Here is a 13,137-nt window from a genome sequence, read left to right as displayed (position 1 = left end):
TCCTCAACGTATCAATCATTGTTTCTTCAAATTTCATCCTTACAAGATGCATATTTTATAATATATAGTTTTTCATATGATAGTTGGGTAACTACAATTTACGCAAATGACATCATTAAGGACCATGGCAACTAAAAATTATGAACCACTTTGAATCCATCAACACATAAACATGAAATAATTTAGCATCAAACACAATTGTTGCAATTGCTTTTTTATACAATCTAGTTTAAGGAATAAACTTTGATTCCAACAACCTTTTCACTTATCGACATCCTTTTGCAGGTCTTTAAATATCTATCTTGGTATTGTGCTTTGCTAAACCACTACAATAACCTTAAATTCACCATTAATCATGGGCCACAAATGATGTAAGTAGTTGTATTTGGTGCTAAATTGAATTTCATGAACACAAATGATGCAAAACTAATATAATGGCCTTTTAGTAAACACAAATTTCGGTAAACAAAAATTTCAGATACCCAACTCATTTAACAAATCAAATGAACAAATATTTGAAGCAACATATCAAATGAACAACTTAGTAACAAATCAAATCTCATCTCAAATTTCAGAATTTAACAACTTGGTAAACAAAGATTTCAGTAAATACATAAGCTAGCCAATTTTAGAAAATTAACACATCACATAACCATAGCCGATTCAGAAAATCAACAATGATTTCAGAAAAAAACTGAGAAATGGAAAAGAGAGAAACTTACTTGTAGTATGCGACCAAAAGGCGGTGGTGTTGGACGGTAACGACGTGGATGGTAGTCCTGCGTCTAGAGTCGTATGGCGATGGAGCAAAAAGGGAGAGGTTGCATCTTGGACGAAGAGGTGCTCAAGGAAGAATGAAGATGTGTTTTTTTAGGTTTCAAGATATATTCTTTTTTTTGTACCTTTGGAATATTTGAAAGACTTTAGAAGTAATTTTCCAAATCTTTTAGGAATCCAGAAAAAACATACAAACATACAAACATTTTGACGTATGTCATATTCTCTTCTGAAAAAATAAACATTTTTTTCGAACAAAATATATGTCCGCCTATAAACTAAAGAAGCCGAAAAAAGGTTTATTAAATAAAGACATAATCTTAGACTAAACGGTGTGGGAAACACCAACAACCGTTTTTCTGACCTGGCCAAAGCATCAACGCTGTGGTAATGGCACAAACACCGACCATCCTCTTCGTTTTTGCGCGTTACAAGACTTTCGTGGCTTTCCGTTACCACCATAACTTCCTACAATGCCGTTTTCTTCTTTTCTCTTCTAAAAACGTGGAGCGGACGTTGGCCACTCCGACTAGTGTTAATGTTCAAATAGAGAAGTTCCTAACTATTTAAGTTTACCATTTGTGAAACAAAAATCTTAACAATGTAGATCCTATACATGATAAATTCACATTTTTAGCCCTCTATATTCGTATATTGGCAACTTCCAACCTTGTTTTAATTTCTTTATTGCATTCTAACGGAGTTGCCTTTGCAGAACCCAATGAAATCGTGTGTGCTCCCACCGTTATCATCGTATGAGCCTGTCGATTTTTGCAACTCCATGTGAGTTCTCATGTAATTTGCTCCGGTAATCTTCGAAATGCTTTGTATCATTGCATTATCAGTTCATATTGTCTGTCATTAGGCTCTATTTCGACCTCAAGCTGTTTCCTCATACGTAAACCCTAATTATCCTGCCCATTCTCTTTGTTGGCTTGCGGATTGAAATCATAACGTTTTCTGAGTTGTTTTAATTTGACTTCAATTTTCGAAACCCCTCATCGATCGACACTTGAATCGATACTCGATATCTTGTTTCGACAGTCGATGGCTTGTGGAATTCACATTTTAGCGCTGAAGTACTATTCCTTCTCGGCAATTGTTAATGAAACCAATGAACGTGCCATCGCTAAGGAAAATCCTGATTCAGTGCTTCACTGGAGAGACAAACATAGCTTTGTTTCACCATTCCGTAACCAAAGGTAATGCCCCTACACTATATGAACAATATACATCGTGCCTTCCCAAAAATATGCATCATTTTGAATAATTTTAATTGCCATAGGAATTGCTTGATAAACTTTATGGTTCTCGATTAGTATCTGATGTTATAGTGCAAGCTACAGTATTCCAATTTGGTTTTGGTATGTGAATATCTGTCTGAAATACCCTGTGATTATATGTTTAAAACATTTGAAACAATAATTTGCTATAAACTATAGTGTCTGAATATATCATCTAGATTGCTTGATCTAAACCAATGAATACCATTTGTACAATCTTAGATCCATGTTTATGATTTACAAAAACTAGGATAAACTAAGTATAAACCAAATATGGTCTCTTCTTTGCAACAGTTTCCGAAAAAGACAACGTACTTTGGAGATGACTTTTGCTCTAAACACTGGTGGTTTACCTACCAATGGTGACCAAGAAAGCATCAATGGTGAAAGCCCAACGGGCCTGGGCCAAACAAGATTGGGCCGATTAGTGAGTGCAAGTGGGAGACAACTATTGGATAAACTAAACTCAGCTAGAAAGAATTTCCCAATGAAGGTATTTCTTTTACTCCTTGGTTTCTACACTGCAAATGCATTAGCTACAATCCTAGGGCAAACTGGGGATTGGGATGTTTTAGTTGCAGGTGTTGTGGTGGCTGCAATTGAGGGAATTGGTATGTTGATGTATAAAAAGTCAAATAGTAAGAGGTTTGAGTCTTTGATAGTCATGGTGAACTATTGGAAAGCTGGTGTTTGTTTAGGTCTCTTTGTAGATGCTTTTAAATTAGGTAGTTAATTTTTTTTACTATATTGTTTGCTTTAGAGAGTTGGAGTAATTATATTCTACCTCTAAATTCCTTTTTGACTATTGAGAGATATTGATAATAAGTGTTTTACCGATTAGTCGCACAGTCAATATGAGAAAGGTAAATTTCAGTGTATTAGAGGCAAGGTTTTAAAAATCGTTCGAGGCGTACGCCTCGAGGCGCGCCTTGAGGCGAGGCGGGCGAAAAACGATTCTGAGGCTACGCTTCTTAGGGGGAGAATGAGGCGCACGCCTCAGTCTTGTGAGGCGGTGAAAAGCGGTCCGAGGCGAGGCGTAAGAGGCGTTCTGGGTTTTTTTTTTTTTTTTTTTTGGACTTTTTGACCTTAGAAATCACGTGATATCTTTACTTGACCTAATTTTTCTCCAGCCGTCACTCCTTATTCTCTCATTTCTTCTTTCTTTTCTCTTCTCGTCACTCCTTATTTTTCGTTATTGTTGATTTGGCTTGATTTGAAGACTATTATGCATTTGGTTTTACTAATTTGGCATGATTTGAAGACTATTATGAATTTTAGTATCTTTTTATTTTTGGGATGACGACATTAAGTAATACTTTTATGTTTGAAATTGGACTTTAATATGTTTTTTATGATTAATATAATATATTATTATTATTATTTTATTCCGCCTCGAGGCTTACGCCTTGTTTCGCCTCGAGGCTTACGCCTCGTGAGGCGAGGGGTAAACGCCTTGAGGCCCGATTCTGTATTTTAAAACCTTGATTAGAGCTAAACTGTGACACTCAAACTTGAAAGTAAAGGAATGTTTTGTTTGCAGAATGTTTATGAAATGAATGGAATATGAAAAAATTATAATGTGAACATGAGGAATTGGAATATGAAAAAATTATAATATGTAACGTCGTTTGGTTGGGAGAAAGGAATCCCATAATAGAAATTGTATGATTTTTAAATTTTCATTTTTATTGATCTCGATATATATAATGTAGGGTGTTCATGTTGTAAATGTATAACAAACAAATAGTTTTTCTTCATAATATAACCATTATTTAAAAAAAATAATACTATCATTCAATTAAAAAAATATTTATCTCGGTATATAAATGGGCGGTTAATGTGGTAAATGGGTCACGCTTATGCTTATTTGTTTTTTTTTTTTTTTCATAAAACACAATTATTTAAAAACTACATAAACAGAAGGTAGCCATATGAAAATTTATGTTCACAAATTATAATTTTACAAGACTTTTTTAACATATTTTTACCTTCTGTTACTTCCAGACAACTTGTACTTATTACTGCTAACCAATGGTTGAGTGTAAAAGGATTTTGAATAAAGGTGGGCATGTGAGGGTTTTGACTTTTTGACCGTCTTTTGATGCTTTTCTTGACGGTCAAAGATTTTTTTTAGTTATTTAATTTTTTTATTCCTTCAAGATTATAATTTTGTTTTTTTTTGGTAGTAGACAGACTTCAAACACCACATGTCCGTACCACCCTTCAAAATTACCTCCTTTAGCTTCGTTTTGCTAAAAAAATTTGTCCAAAGTGTCTTTGATTTTTTGATTTTTATAAGAATTAGGCTTAATTATTGTTAAAATAGAAACTATATATTATTAAACATTTAAACTACATTTTTGAATGAATCTAAGATACACTTTTGAACCGTTTAAATTTTAGCTATTAGTTTACTTTACTCGAGATAAGTTTTGTTTTATACCCCTTAATCATATTTTATATTTTCTTACTAGTTAATCTAGTTTGCTAATTATTAAAAGTAAAAAATAAATATTGTATAGTTTTTCTATTTTTATAACTTCAAAGTTCTTAAAATAGCCCAGGCATCAAATATGTTTTTTTTTTTTTTAGTTGACAAATCAGAGGGGATATGTTTATAAAACATTTGGGCATATAATAAAAAAGTCGAATGCAAGTCCTTAAATAACCAACTTCATGGACAACTCTTTGTGCTAAGTAGTGGTAGTACCAAAAAAAGTTATCGCGTGAACATGCATTTGTAGTTAGTAGGGTAAACAACCACCATTTCTTCTTCGGAAACACACTCTAATTACATTAAAAATAAAAGTTACATCACATTTACATTAATTATAAATAAAAATAAAATACTTATTTTATTTCCAATGCCGATTTAACAACGGGTAAATGACGGTTATCATCGTTTTGTCACATCCATGACCACATATATAAGTAACACATTTTCCTATGAGATTAAAATGTTCTTAAATCGGTGTTGATTGTTTGTCCTTTGTCCTTAAATCGGTGTTGATTGTTTGTTCTTAAATCGGTGTTGATTGTTTGTCCTTAGTCCATACAAAAGAATCTTGATGCCAATTTGAGGATCACTTCGATGAATTATCGTGAGCCTTCTTTTTACAATGAATAGAATAAAAAAAAAAGAGAAAACATAAACAAAAAAACATCGTCCCTATGGTTTGATCAAAATTGCACGTTTGGTCCCTAATTTTTTTTTTACACTCGGATCGTCCTTGTTGTTTGATTTTATTGCGTTTTTTGTCCCTATGGTTTGGACAAAATTGCACGTTTGGTCCCTAACTTTATGTATCTAAGGGACGAAAAACGCAACAAAATCAAACCACAGGGACGATCTGAGTGCAAAATAAAAATTAGGGACCAAACGTATAATTTTGATCAAACCATAGGGACCGTTTCAGTAATTTACTCGATTTTAAATAATTAAACAAAATAACTATATGTATGAAAGCAAATTAGAGATCATTTGGAGAGCAAACTAAAGAAATTTTAAAGGGTGGTTTTTGGAGACCAAACCAATTTTCCCAACAACGTGCCATTTACTTGATGTATAATTTTAGTATATAAATATGATGTAAATATTGAAAATACTAAACGAAAACTAGCATACTAGGACAATGAACCCTTTATATATTTATATATTCGTATAGAGATTTGATAAACCCATATATCAAACAACAAAGACAATAAGTGAAATCTCAATAGTAGATGTTTGTTTCTAATTAAGCTATGTTCACAAACTTAATATTCTAAGCATGAAGTACAAACCAAATCAATGAAAGACTATTTGTTACTTTCTTAATGACAAGAGAATGTACTATTGGATTTGGTTATTACTAGTTTTAAATGAAGGAGTTGATGGATTAGTAAGATAAAATTAGATAGCATTTAAACAATCAATCATCTCATGAAATCAAACAAGATCTACTAAAACTGATTTCACAAAAATATTGGAAACATTGAAATTCTATCCCTAATGAACAATGAGAATCAAGAAAGGTTATTTAACTTGCATAAGAATGGAATTCTCTATCAATTATGCTATCAATTCTAACAAAGTAATGTATGACGTTCTTCCTTAAATTTATGAAATTATTGATTAGATCCACACCTCAAATGTAAGATCTGACTAATGATAATCACAATTAAGAGAATTTTTAATTAAACTACTAAACATTCAAATTCATGTTTTCATTCCTCAAACATTCAACAATTCAGATCTAATAAACAATTCAAGCAACGCAAGAAAGTAAACCCTAGTTTTTGGAGACCATAAGAGAAATCAAATCCAATATTTATATCTAAGAATACCTCATCCAAATAGCACTAAACTACACAACTCTATGCTAATCATATTATAGACAACAAGATATTGACTGAAATAAACTGTACCAAGCATTTAGTAAGTGCTTTTTTATTCAAGTTAATGCGGGTTTATACCATTATAATTAATATATATTGTTTATTATTAATAATAATTGCATGCTAATATCTTATGTTAGTCTCAAAATTAGTTTAGAGATTTGACGATGATGATTTGTAATAATTGTCCATTTGTCCTTATGTAAAAGATGGTATCTTATAAGTCTTGCAATATTTGTGTCAATACCATGTGATAACCACTTTTGGGACTTCAAATTTAATTTTTTTTTTCCCAAGTATTTTAGATAGCATATCTTGTGCATAGAATCTATAATAGTTTATATTAATGTCAAAATCGTAGCATGTGCTATCTCTTGTAGATTTGAAGTCACGAACTATGTTGATCAAAAGAACCTTCAATAACAAACTTATCCATAGAATCGGAGATAATTTCTTGTATATCAAGGACTAGAAACAAATGTCAATCATTGAAGATTTGAAATACTTAAGTCTATAAGTCTTGTTGTTTTAGAATAAGCAACATCATTGTATGAAAAGAGGACGTTGTATCATCACCTAAAGATTTATATAATTGTTCGCTTCTTGTAATTCAAAATCTAACTTGGCATTCCTACTCTGCAAAAACCAACACAATTCTCATGTTAAAAACTGTGTAGAGTCGAGACAATATGGCCTATGCGTATGTACATAGTCATAGTGCTAAGAGGGGTACTAGGAACCACCTAATTTTATAACTTGTATGATAAATTATACCTAGAAGTTTTTACTTAAAAACTATCTTATAAATTTCTAAAGACCTACTTTATAATTATAAATTACTAGTTGTGAGACCCGTATGTTATACGGATTGGATAAAACAAAAAAAATAATTAAATAGGAAGGTTTAAACAAAAATTTATTTAAATTTGAAATTTAAAATTTGAATTTAAAAGGAAACATATTAAATACTATATGAGTTGTAATATTGTAACTTATTGGTTAATTTCAATTAAGACAATTATTAATTAAGGTGTAAATATGATGTGTTAATTAAGAAAGATAAAAAAAAATGAGAAAATAACAAATAGAAAAAAAAACATTTATTTAAAAATACCACAAAATGACAAGCGTCAAAACTCATAAATTGAAATATGACCAACAAAAAAACCTTCATTTATTAAGAATACCTAAAAGTTTTTACTTGAAACTATCTTATAAATTTTTAAAGACCTACTCTATGATACTTACCAAAAAATATATGTATCAAAAAAATTTAAGCCCATATTTTAAATTTCAGTCTATTTACAATTAGCCCAATTGATTTAAAATTTAACTTAATAGACAATAGCCCAGTTCATTAAATTAAACAATGAAAAAAAGGAAAAGAAAAAAAAAATGAAACGTCGACTGGACATGCAATCTCCACTTCGACAAAATGGCAATCGAGTAATTGACCTCCCAATCGGCAATTGCCCCTCTGCCGTCCGTTGCCGCCCACTGTTTGTCGGGCACCGTCCCACAGCCACCGCCCTCTGCCTCCAGCTTCCACTCCATTACCCACAGGTTTGTGACGTTTGTTTATTTCCAATTTTATACAACTAGTTGAGATTTGGAATTTTGGTTGATAATAAAATACGTAATTTTAGTTATTGATAGATATTCTTATTATTAAGCTTCAAAACTGATGGCCCAATTGATCCAACATAAGCGAAGATAATTACAGCACAATGTATTACATAATACTAATCTTATAAATTTTGTTATGCATTATATAATTAAACATAAGTATATGAAATCGTTGTATTGCTATTGTTGATTGTTGTGGATATCAAAGTTAATGTTATATTTGTTAGTTATAGGTAGTGGCTATATTAAAATCAATGTCGTTAGTGGCAATTTTGTGGTTAGTTTAATAGTTATTGAAAAGTGTGTTTTAAAAAGTATCAATAACAATACAATGAATGAATGTATTTTAAGATATAAGACCTCTTCGGTTATAATTGTAAGCATTTCAACATAACAATTGAAGTTCTGTTTAAATATGTTTAGTCTTATGAGCCAAACCGTCACTAGTATTTCTTTATTTTTTTCGGTTTCATATAAATAAGGAACCACTTCGTTACAGGTTCTAGATTCACTAGGTACGATCGGACATTTAATGCAACATATCTTTAGTAGGATATATATTTGACAAAGAGCGTTTATAAACAACGATATGTTAAGTATCTTGGAAAACATAAAAAAAAACAGTCTCATTAGATAAATAAATAAATTCATTATAGCTTGTTTGTTTACATAGATTTACATTACATAGTCGTTAGTAAACATGTGAACATAATATGGATAATAAAGTTATAAGGTGTTATAATTTAATTATCATTATTTAGGTTAAAGAACATAAAAACACCACTGTCATGAAAATAACATTTATAGAGTGCATCTCACGACACTACGAGGATGCGTAAGAGGAATGTAGAGAATTTGAAATTGTCAACAAACAATAAGAGAATATTTAGTCCACCTTTTTATTACTAGTTACTAGTTTATAACCATGAAAACTACAGTTATAAAATTAATTTAGTTTTGATAGCAAAAATTCATAATTATTAGTCAATTATTTTAAATAAATTATTAATTAAGAGATATACAAAAATTTTAAAGTTAGTTATGACTTCAAATATAACATATAATTAAAAAAGTAAATGTTTCTATAAAAAGTTTAATTTTTTATTTAAAACTTTAACATCATTAATTGTGATAGTGATTTGCCTAATATATCTCCTTGACACATGATATAATATTAATATGAAGTTGTATTAGAGTGACACATGACAAAATAAGATTAAAACTATTCTTTTATTAGTATAGGATTAGTAACGACTATATTTTCTTTGTTTGTAATAAAAAAAAGATATGTTATACTTTTAAATGATTTGTTAATAATAATATACATTAATTTATGGGTAATCTTAAAAAAAGTCTAAATTTTTTTGGTTATTAAAGTAATCTTCACAAAAATCCTAATATTTTAACCAAATTAACGGAAAAAACAGAATATCGTCTAAATCTACGAAACCGACCAAAAATAGTTTTACCAAAAAGGGTGGTCGGTGGTGTGTATGGTGGATGATACGACTGAAATGGATTGATAAGGAGGGTCGTTGGTGGTGTATATGATAGGTGATGGATGATAAAATAAATATAGGTGATGGATGATAAAAGAAAATACAGAAGCCCTGATTTCCTCATAAGAGTTATATTTCAAAACCTACTTTGTAAATAAGGCTGCACGGTGTGGCTGCGGTTTGGGACCGCGGTTCGTGCCACCTGGACCGCGCACAACGCCCCCAGACCGCGATCTTGTGCGGTTTTGGCTGCAGTGCAGTCCTTTAAAGCCGCGTTTTGTGATTGGTGGAGGGAAGTTCGGAAGGTATGATCGGTTGTTCAGTAATTATTATTTTTTTTAGTTTTTTTATTATTTTTTTTTTGCTTTTGCTTTTTCTTTCCTATATATACATATCAACTTAATTTTTTTTCACAACGCAATATTTTCTCTCTCTCAATTTTTTTTTTTTTTAAAATCACCACTCTCTCAAAAATGTCATCCTCTTCATCTTCTGAAGAATTTCAGAATATTTTTGATACCGTTATTGCGTGTGTTCAAATGGCGGAACAAACATATAACGTTGTATGTAACAACGCAGCTGCAAGTTCTCAATTGAGAACACGAATATATATATATATATATATATATATATATATATATATATATATATATATATATATATATATATATATATATATATATATATATATATATTTGTAGAAATCGTGAAGAAGCCAACCAACGTTTGGTGCAAGACTATTTTGCAGAGAATGGCACTTATCAAGGGTATTATTTTCGTAGGCGCTTCAAAATGCTCAAAAGTTTATTCGAACGTATAGTTGAAGATGTAACGATGGAGTGTAGTTTTTTCCAACAACGCTACAATGCTAGAGATACACCCGTTCACTCCCTTACAAAAATGCACGACCGCACTTCGTCAATTAGCATATGGCATTCTGCCTGATGCGTTAGACGAAAGTTTTAGGATGTCTACTAGGATCGTACAAGATAATCTCCATTTTTTTCTGCAAAACTGTGATTCAGTTTTATAGTCCAAAATATTTACGTAAGCCTACACGTAATGACATCCTGCAATTGCAAGCTCATCATGCTAGTGTGCATGGGTTTCCTGGAATGCTAGGAAGCTTAGATTGTCTCCATTGGGCATGAGAAAATTGCCCTACAGCATATCATGGGCAATTTACCTGAGGTGATCATGGTGACCCAACGATCATACTTGAAGTAGTTGCATCACAAGATATGTGGATTTGGCATGCTTTTTTTGGTTCTCCTGGTTCGATTAACGACATCAACGTTCTTAATCGTTCACCAATATTTAACAACATATACGATGGATCCGCACCAGATTCTTCTTTTCAAGTGCGTGGAACGCCATATAAGTATGGTTATTATCTGGTTGATGGAATCTATCTTGAGTATGCTGTGTTTGTTAAATCGTTTACAGCTTCACATGGTTCTAGACGAAAGAAATTCAAGAGAGCTCAAGAAAGAGCTAGGAAGGATGTTGAGCGTGCTTTTGGAGTTCTGAATAAACGGTGGTTCATATTGAAAAAACCAGCAGCTTATTTAGGCGAGGAAAAACTTCAAGAAATCATGTATACATGTCTTATATTGCATAACATGATTATTGAAGACGAATGAAGAGCAATATGTGCGTTTGACGAGGAAGAAACCATACCAGAGACACAACCAATAGAAATTGGTGGCGAAGAGTATATAAACAGGAGAACAAAGATACGTTGCACTGAAACATTTCACAATCTTCGCAATAACTTGGTGGAATACACTTACGGGGTTCAAAACATTAACCTTAATTTGGATCCACCGGATGACCTCGAAGATGAGTTCTCAGAGAACGATTTTATTTAGTTTGCTTTAGTTATTTTATTTATGTTTTTTAAGTTTCTAGGATTATTTAAATTTCATGTGTGTGGTTTTCGTGTTTTTTTTATTTTTTTATTTTTTTGTGGTAATGCAATGTAATTTTTTTTTAATTTTCAAATAATGAAAAATTATGTTTTTTTTATTAAAATAGAAGTTTTATTAAATTAAAATCGTTAAAAAAAAGAATTTTTATTAAATTAAAATAGTTTTAAAAAAAAGAATGTGTGGCACCACTCCCTTGGTGTGGCAAGAAACCACACTTGAGTGGTAAAAAATAGCATGACGCTTATGTGGCGGGGGAGAGAGAGTGCGGTTTCGATGACACCAGTGTTTTAAAAACCGGTTTTTTAGTTGAACTGGTATGATAACTGGTTCTCGGTTCAACCGGTTTAACTGGTTCGACCGCCGGGAGAACCGGTTTCTATATTTTTCATGTTTTTTTCTATTTTCCTACACATACATACATATAGAAATTATGAAGTTGATGTTTACAAGTTCAAACATTAAAAATACACATAAAAATAAGTTGTAGATAATCCAAGTAAATTAAAATAACACATAACCATAAGTTTTAGTGTTTTACATCATCTCATATACGTCAAAAAGGAAATAAAGTATAATACCGAAATGAAATATAGTTTTTGATGAATTCAAACACATCAAAAGAATTTATAACATCTACCATATGTTTTTATTTAGAGAAAACTAAATAGATTTGAAAAAAAATCACCAAAGTTTATTATGTAAATTGTTCTTTTTCATGTGTTTTTATTCGGTTTAACCGGTTTATTTTGACCGATTCAACCGGTTTTTTCTAAAAACCGGCTGGTTCAATCCGATTCAGAAATCAATATAAAACCGGTGATAGTTGAACCGCTCCCTCTTCCGGTTCCCGATCCAACCGGTTCAACCGGCCGGTTCAAACCGGTTTTTAAAACATTAGATGGCACCACACCCTCCAGCCTAAAGATATCAATGTAATTTAATAATACGCGAGACATTGATGGTTTACTTTGTTATACAATGATAACTTAACATAGGATAACTACCAATGTCGATGTCAATTGTCATAACTATTTATATACATATTTAAATTACAACACAGTTTGGAATAGTGATGTCTCTCTCCTTCAATTTTGACCACAGATGTTTACTTTATTTTATTAGTAGTTTTGGTGCTTAAGTGTTGTGGTTCCCTTACATAAATGGTCTATGAATTTTGTTGACCTTGGCACTTTTGGTCCTTATATGAGTTTTGCTATCATGCATCCTTATTTATTTAGTTTGCTATCATTTATTTTTGTCATAAATTATTTAAATGATCTCTGCATTCTTATATATATATATATATATATATATATATATATATATATATATATATATATATATATATATATATATATATATATATATATTAAAGGAGGCCACTTTTTAGGAATAGTGAACATTCTGATTTTTTGGCATAAATAACCCATAAGTTTTCATATTTTTAGTTGTTCATATTTTTGTCACTAAAGTTTGATATATTGGCAGTTTGGTCCCTTAAATTATTAATAGTCATATAAAGATAAGGATGTGGCTAATACGTGTTACTCCCGCGCTCCCCCACCAGTTCTGCTTTATCTTCAAACCCTCCCCCCACCCACCCGGTTTCTCATCCGCTCATTTTCTAGGTTTTCTAATCTGATT

General features: G+C 31.2%; 2 protein-coding genes across 2 annotated transcripts; both read left to right on the top strand.

The window, feature by feature from the left end:
- Window positions 1-1,382: 1,382 nt before the first annotated feature.
- Window positions 1,383-2,900, top strand: LOC111903042 (ycf20-like protein). The gene is made up of 2 exons (XM_023898838.3): window positions 1,383-1,979; window positions 2,355-2,900. Exons 1-2 carry the CDS (start codon window positions 1,825-1,827, stop codon window positions 2,791-2,793), a joined length of 594 nt encoding a protein of 197 aa, XP_023754606.1. The 5' UTR covers window positions 1,383-1,824; the 3' UTR covers window positions 2,794-2,900.
- Window positions 2,901-10,803: 7,903 nt separating this feature from the next.
- On the top strand, window positions 10,804-11,433 carry LOC111903065 (uncharacterized). Its single transcript, XM_023898859.1, has 2 exons — window positions 10,804-11,159; window positions 11,208-11,433. Exons 1-2 carry the CDS (start codon window positions 10,804-10,806, stop codon window positions 11,431-11,433), a joined length of 582 nt encoding a protein of 193 aa, XP_023754627.1.
- The last annotated feature ends 1,704 nt before the right edge of the window (window positions 11,434-13,137 follow it).

Source organism: Lactuca sativa, chromosome 9 (assembly GCF_002870075.4).
Source record: "Lactuca sativa cultivar Salinas chromosome 9, Lsat_Salinas_v11, whole genome shotgun sequence".
Classification (NCBI taxonomy): domain Eukaryota; kingdom Viridiplantae; phylum Streptophyta; class Magnoliopsida; order Asterales; family Asteraceae; genus Lactuca; species Lactuca sativa.
The sequence above is the reverse complement of the archived record's forward strand: the minus strand, read 5'-3'. Positions and strand labels throughout refer to the sequence as shown.

Excerpts from the sequence above, each read along its gene's own strand:
- LOC111903042 (XM_023898838.3), top strand. The coding sequence starts at position 1,825 with ATGGCTTGTGGAATTCACATTTTAGCGCTGAAGTACTATTCCTTCTCG. Across the intron at positions 1,980-2,354 it reads TCACCATTCCGTAACCAAAG|TTTCCGAAAAAGACAACGTA; the intron begins GTAATGCCCCTA and ends TCTTTGCAACAG.
- LOC111903065 (XM_023898859.1), top strand. The coding sequence starts at position 10,804 with ATGTGGATTTGGCATGCTTTTTTTGGTTCTCCTGGTTCGATTAACGAC. Across the intron at positions 11,160-11,207 it reads GAAAAACTTCAAGAAATCAT|AGCAATATGTGCGTTTGACG; the intron begins GTATACATGTCT and ends AGACGAATGAAG.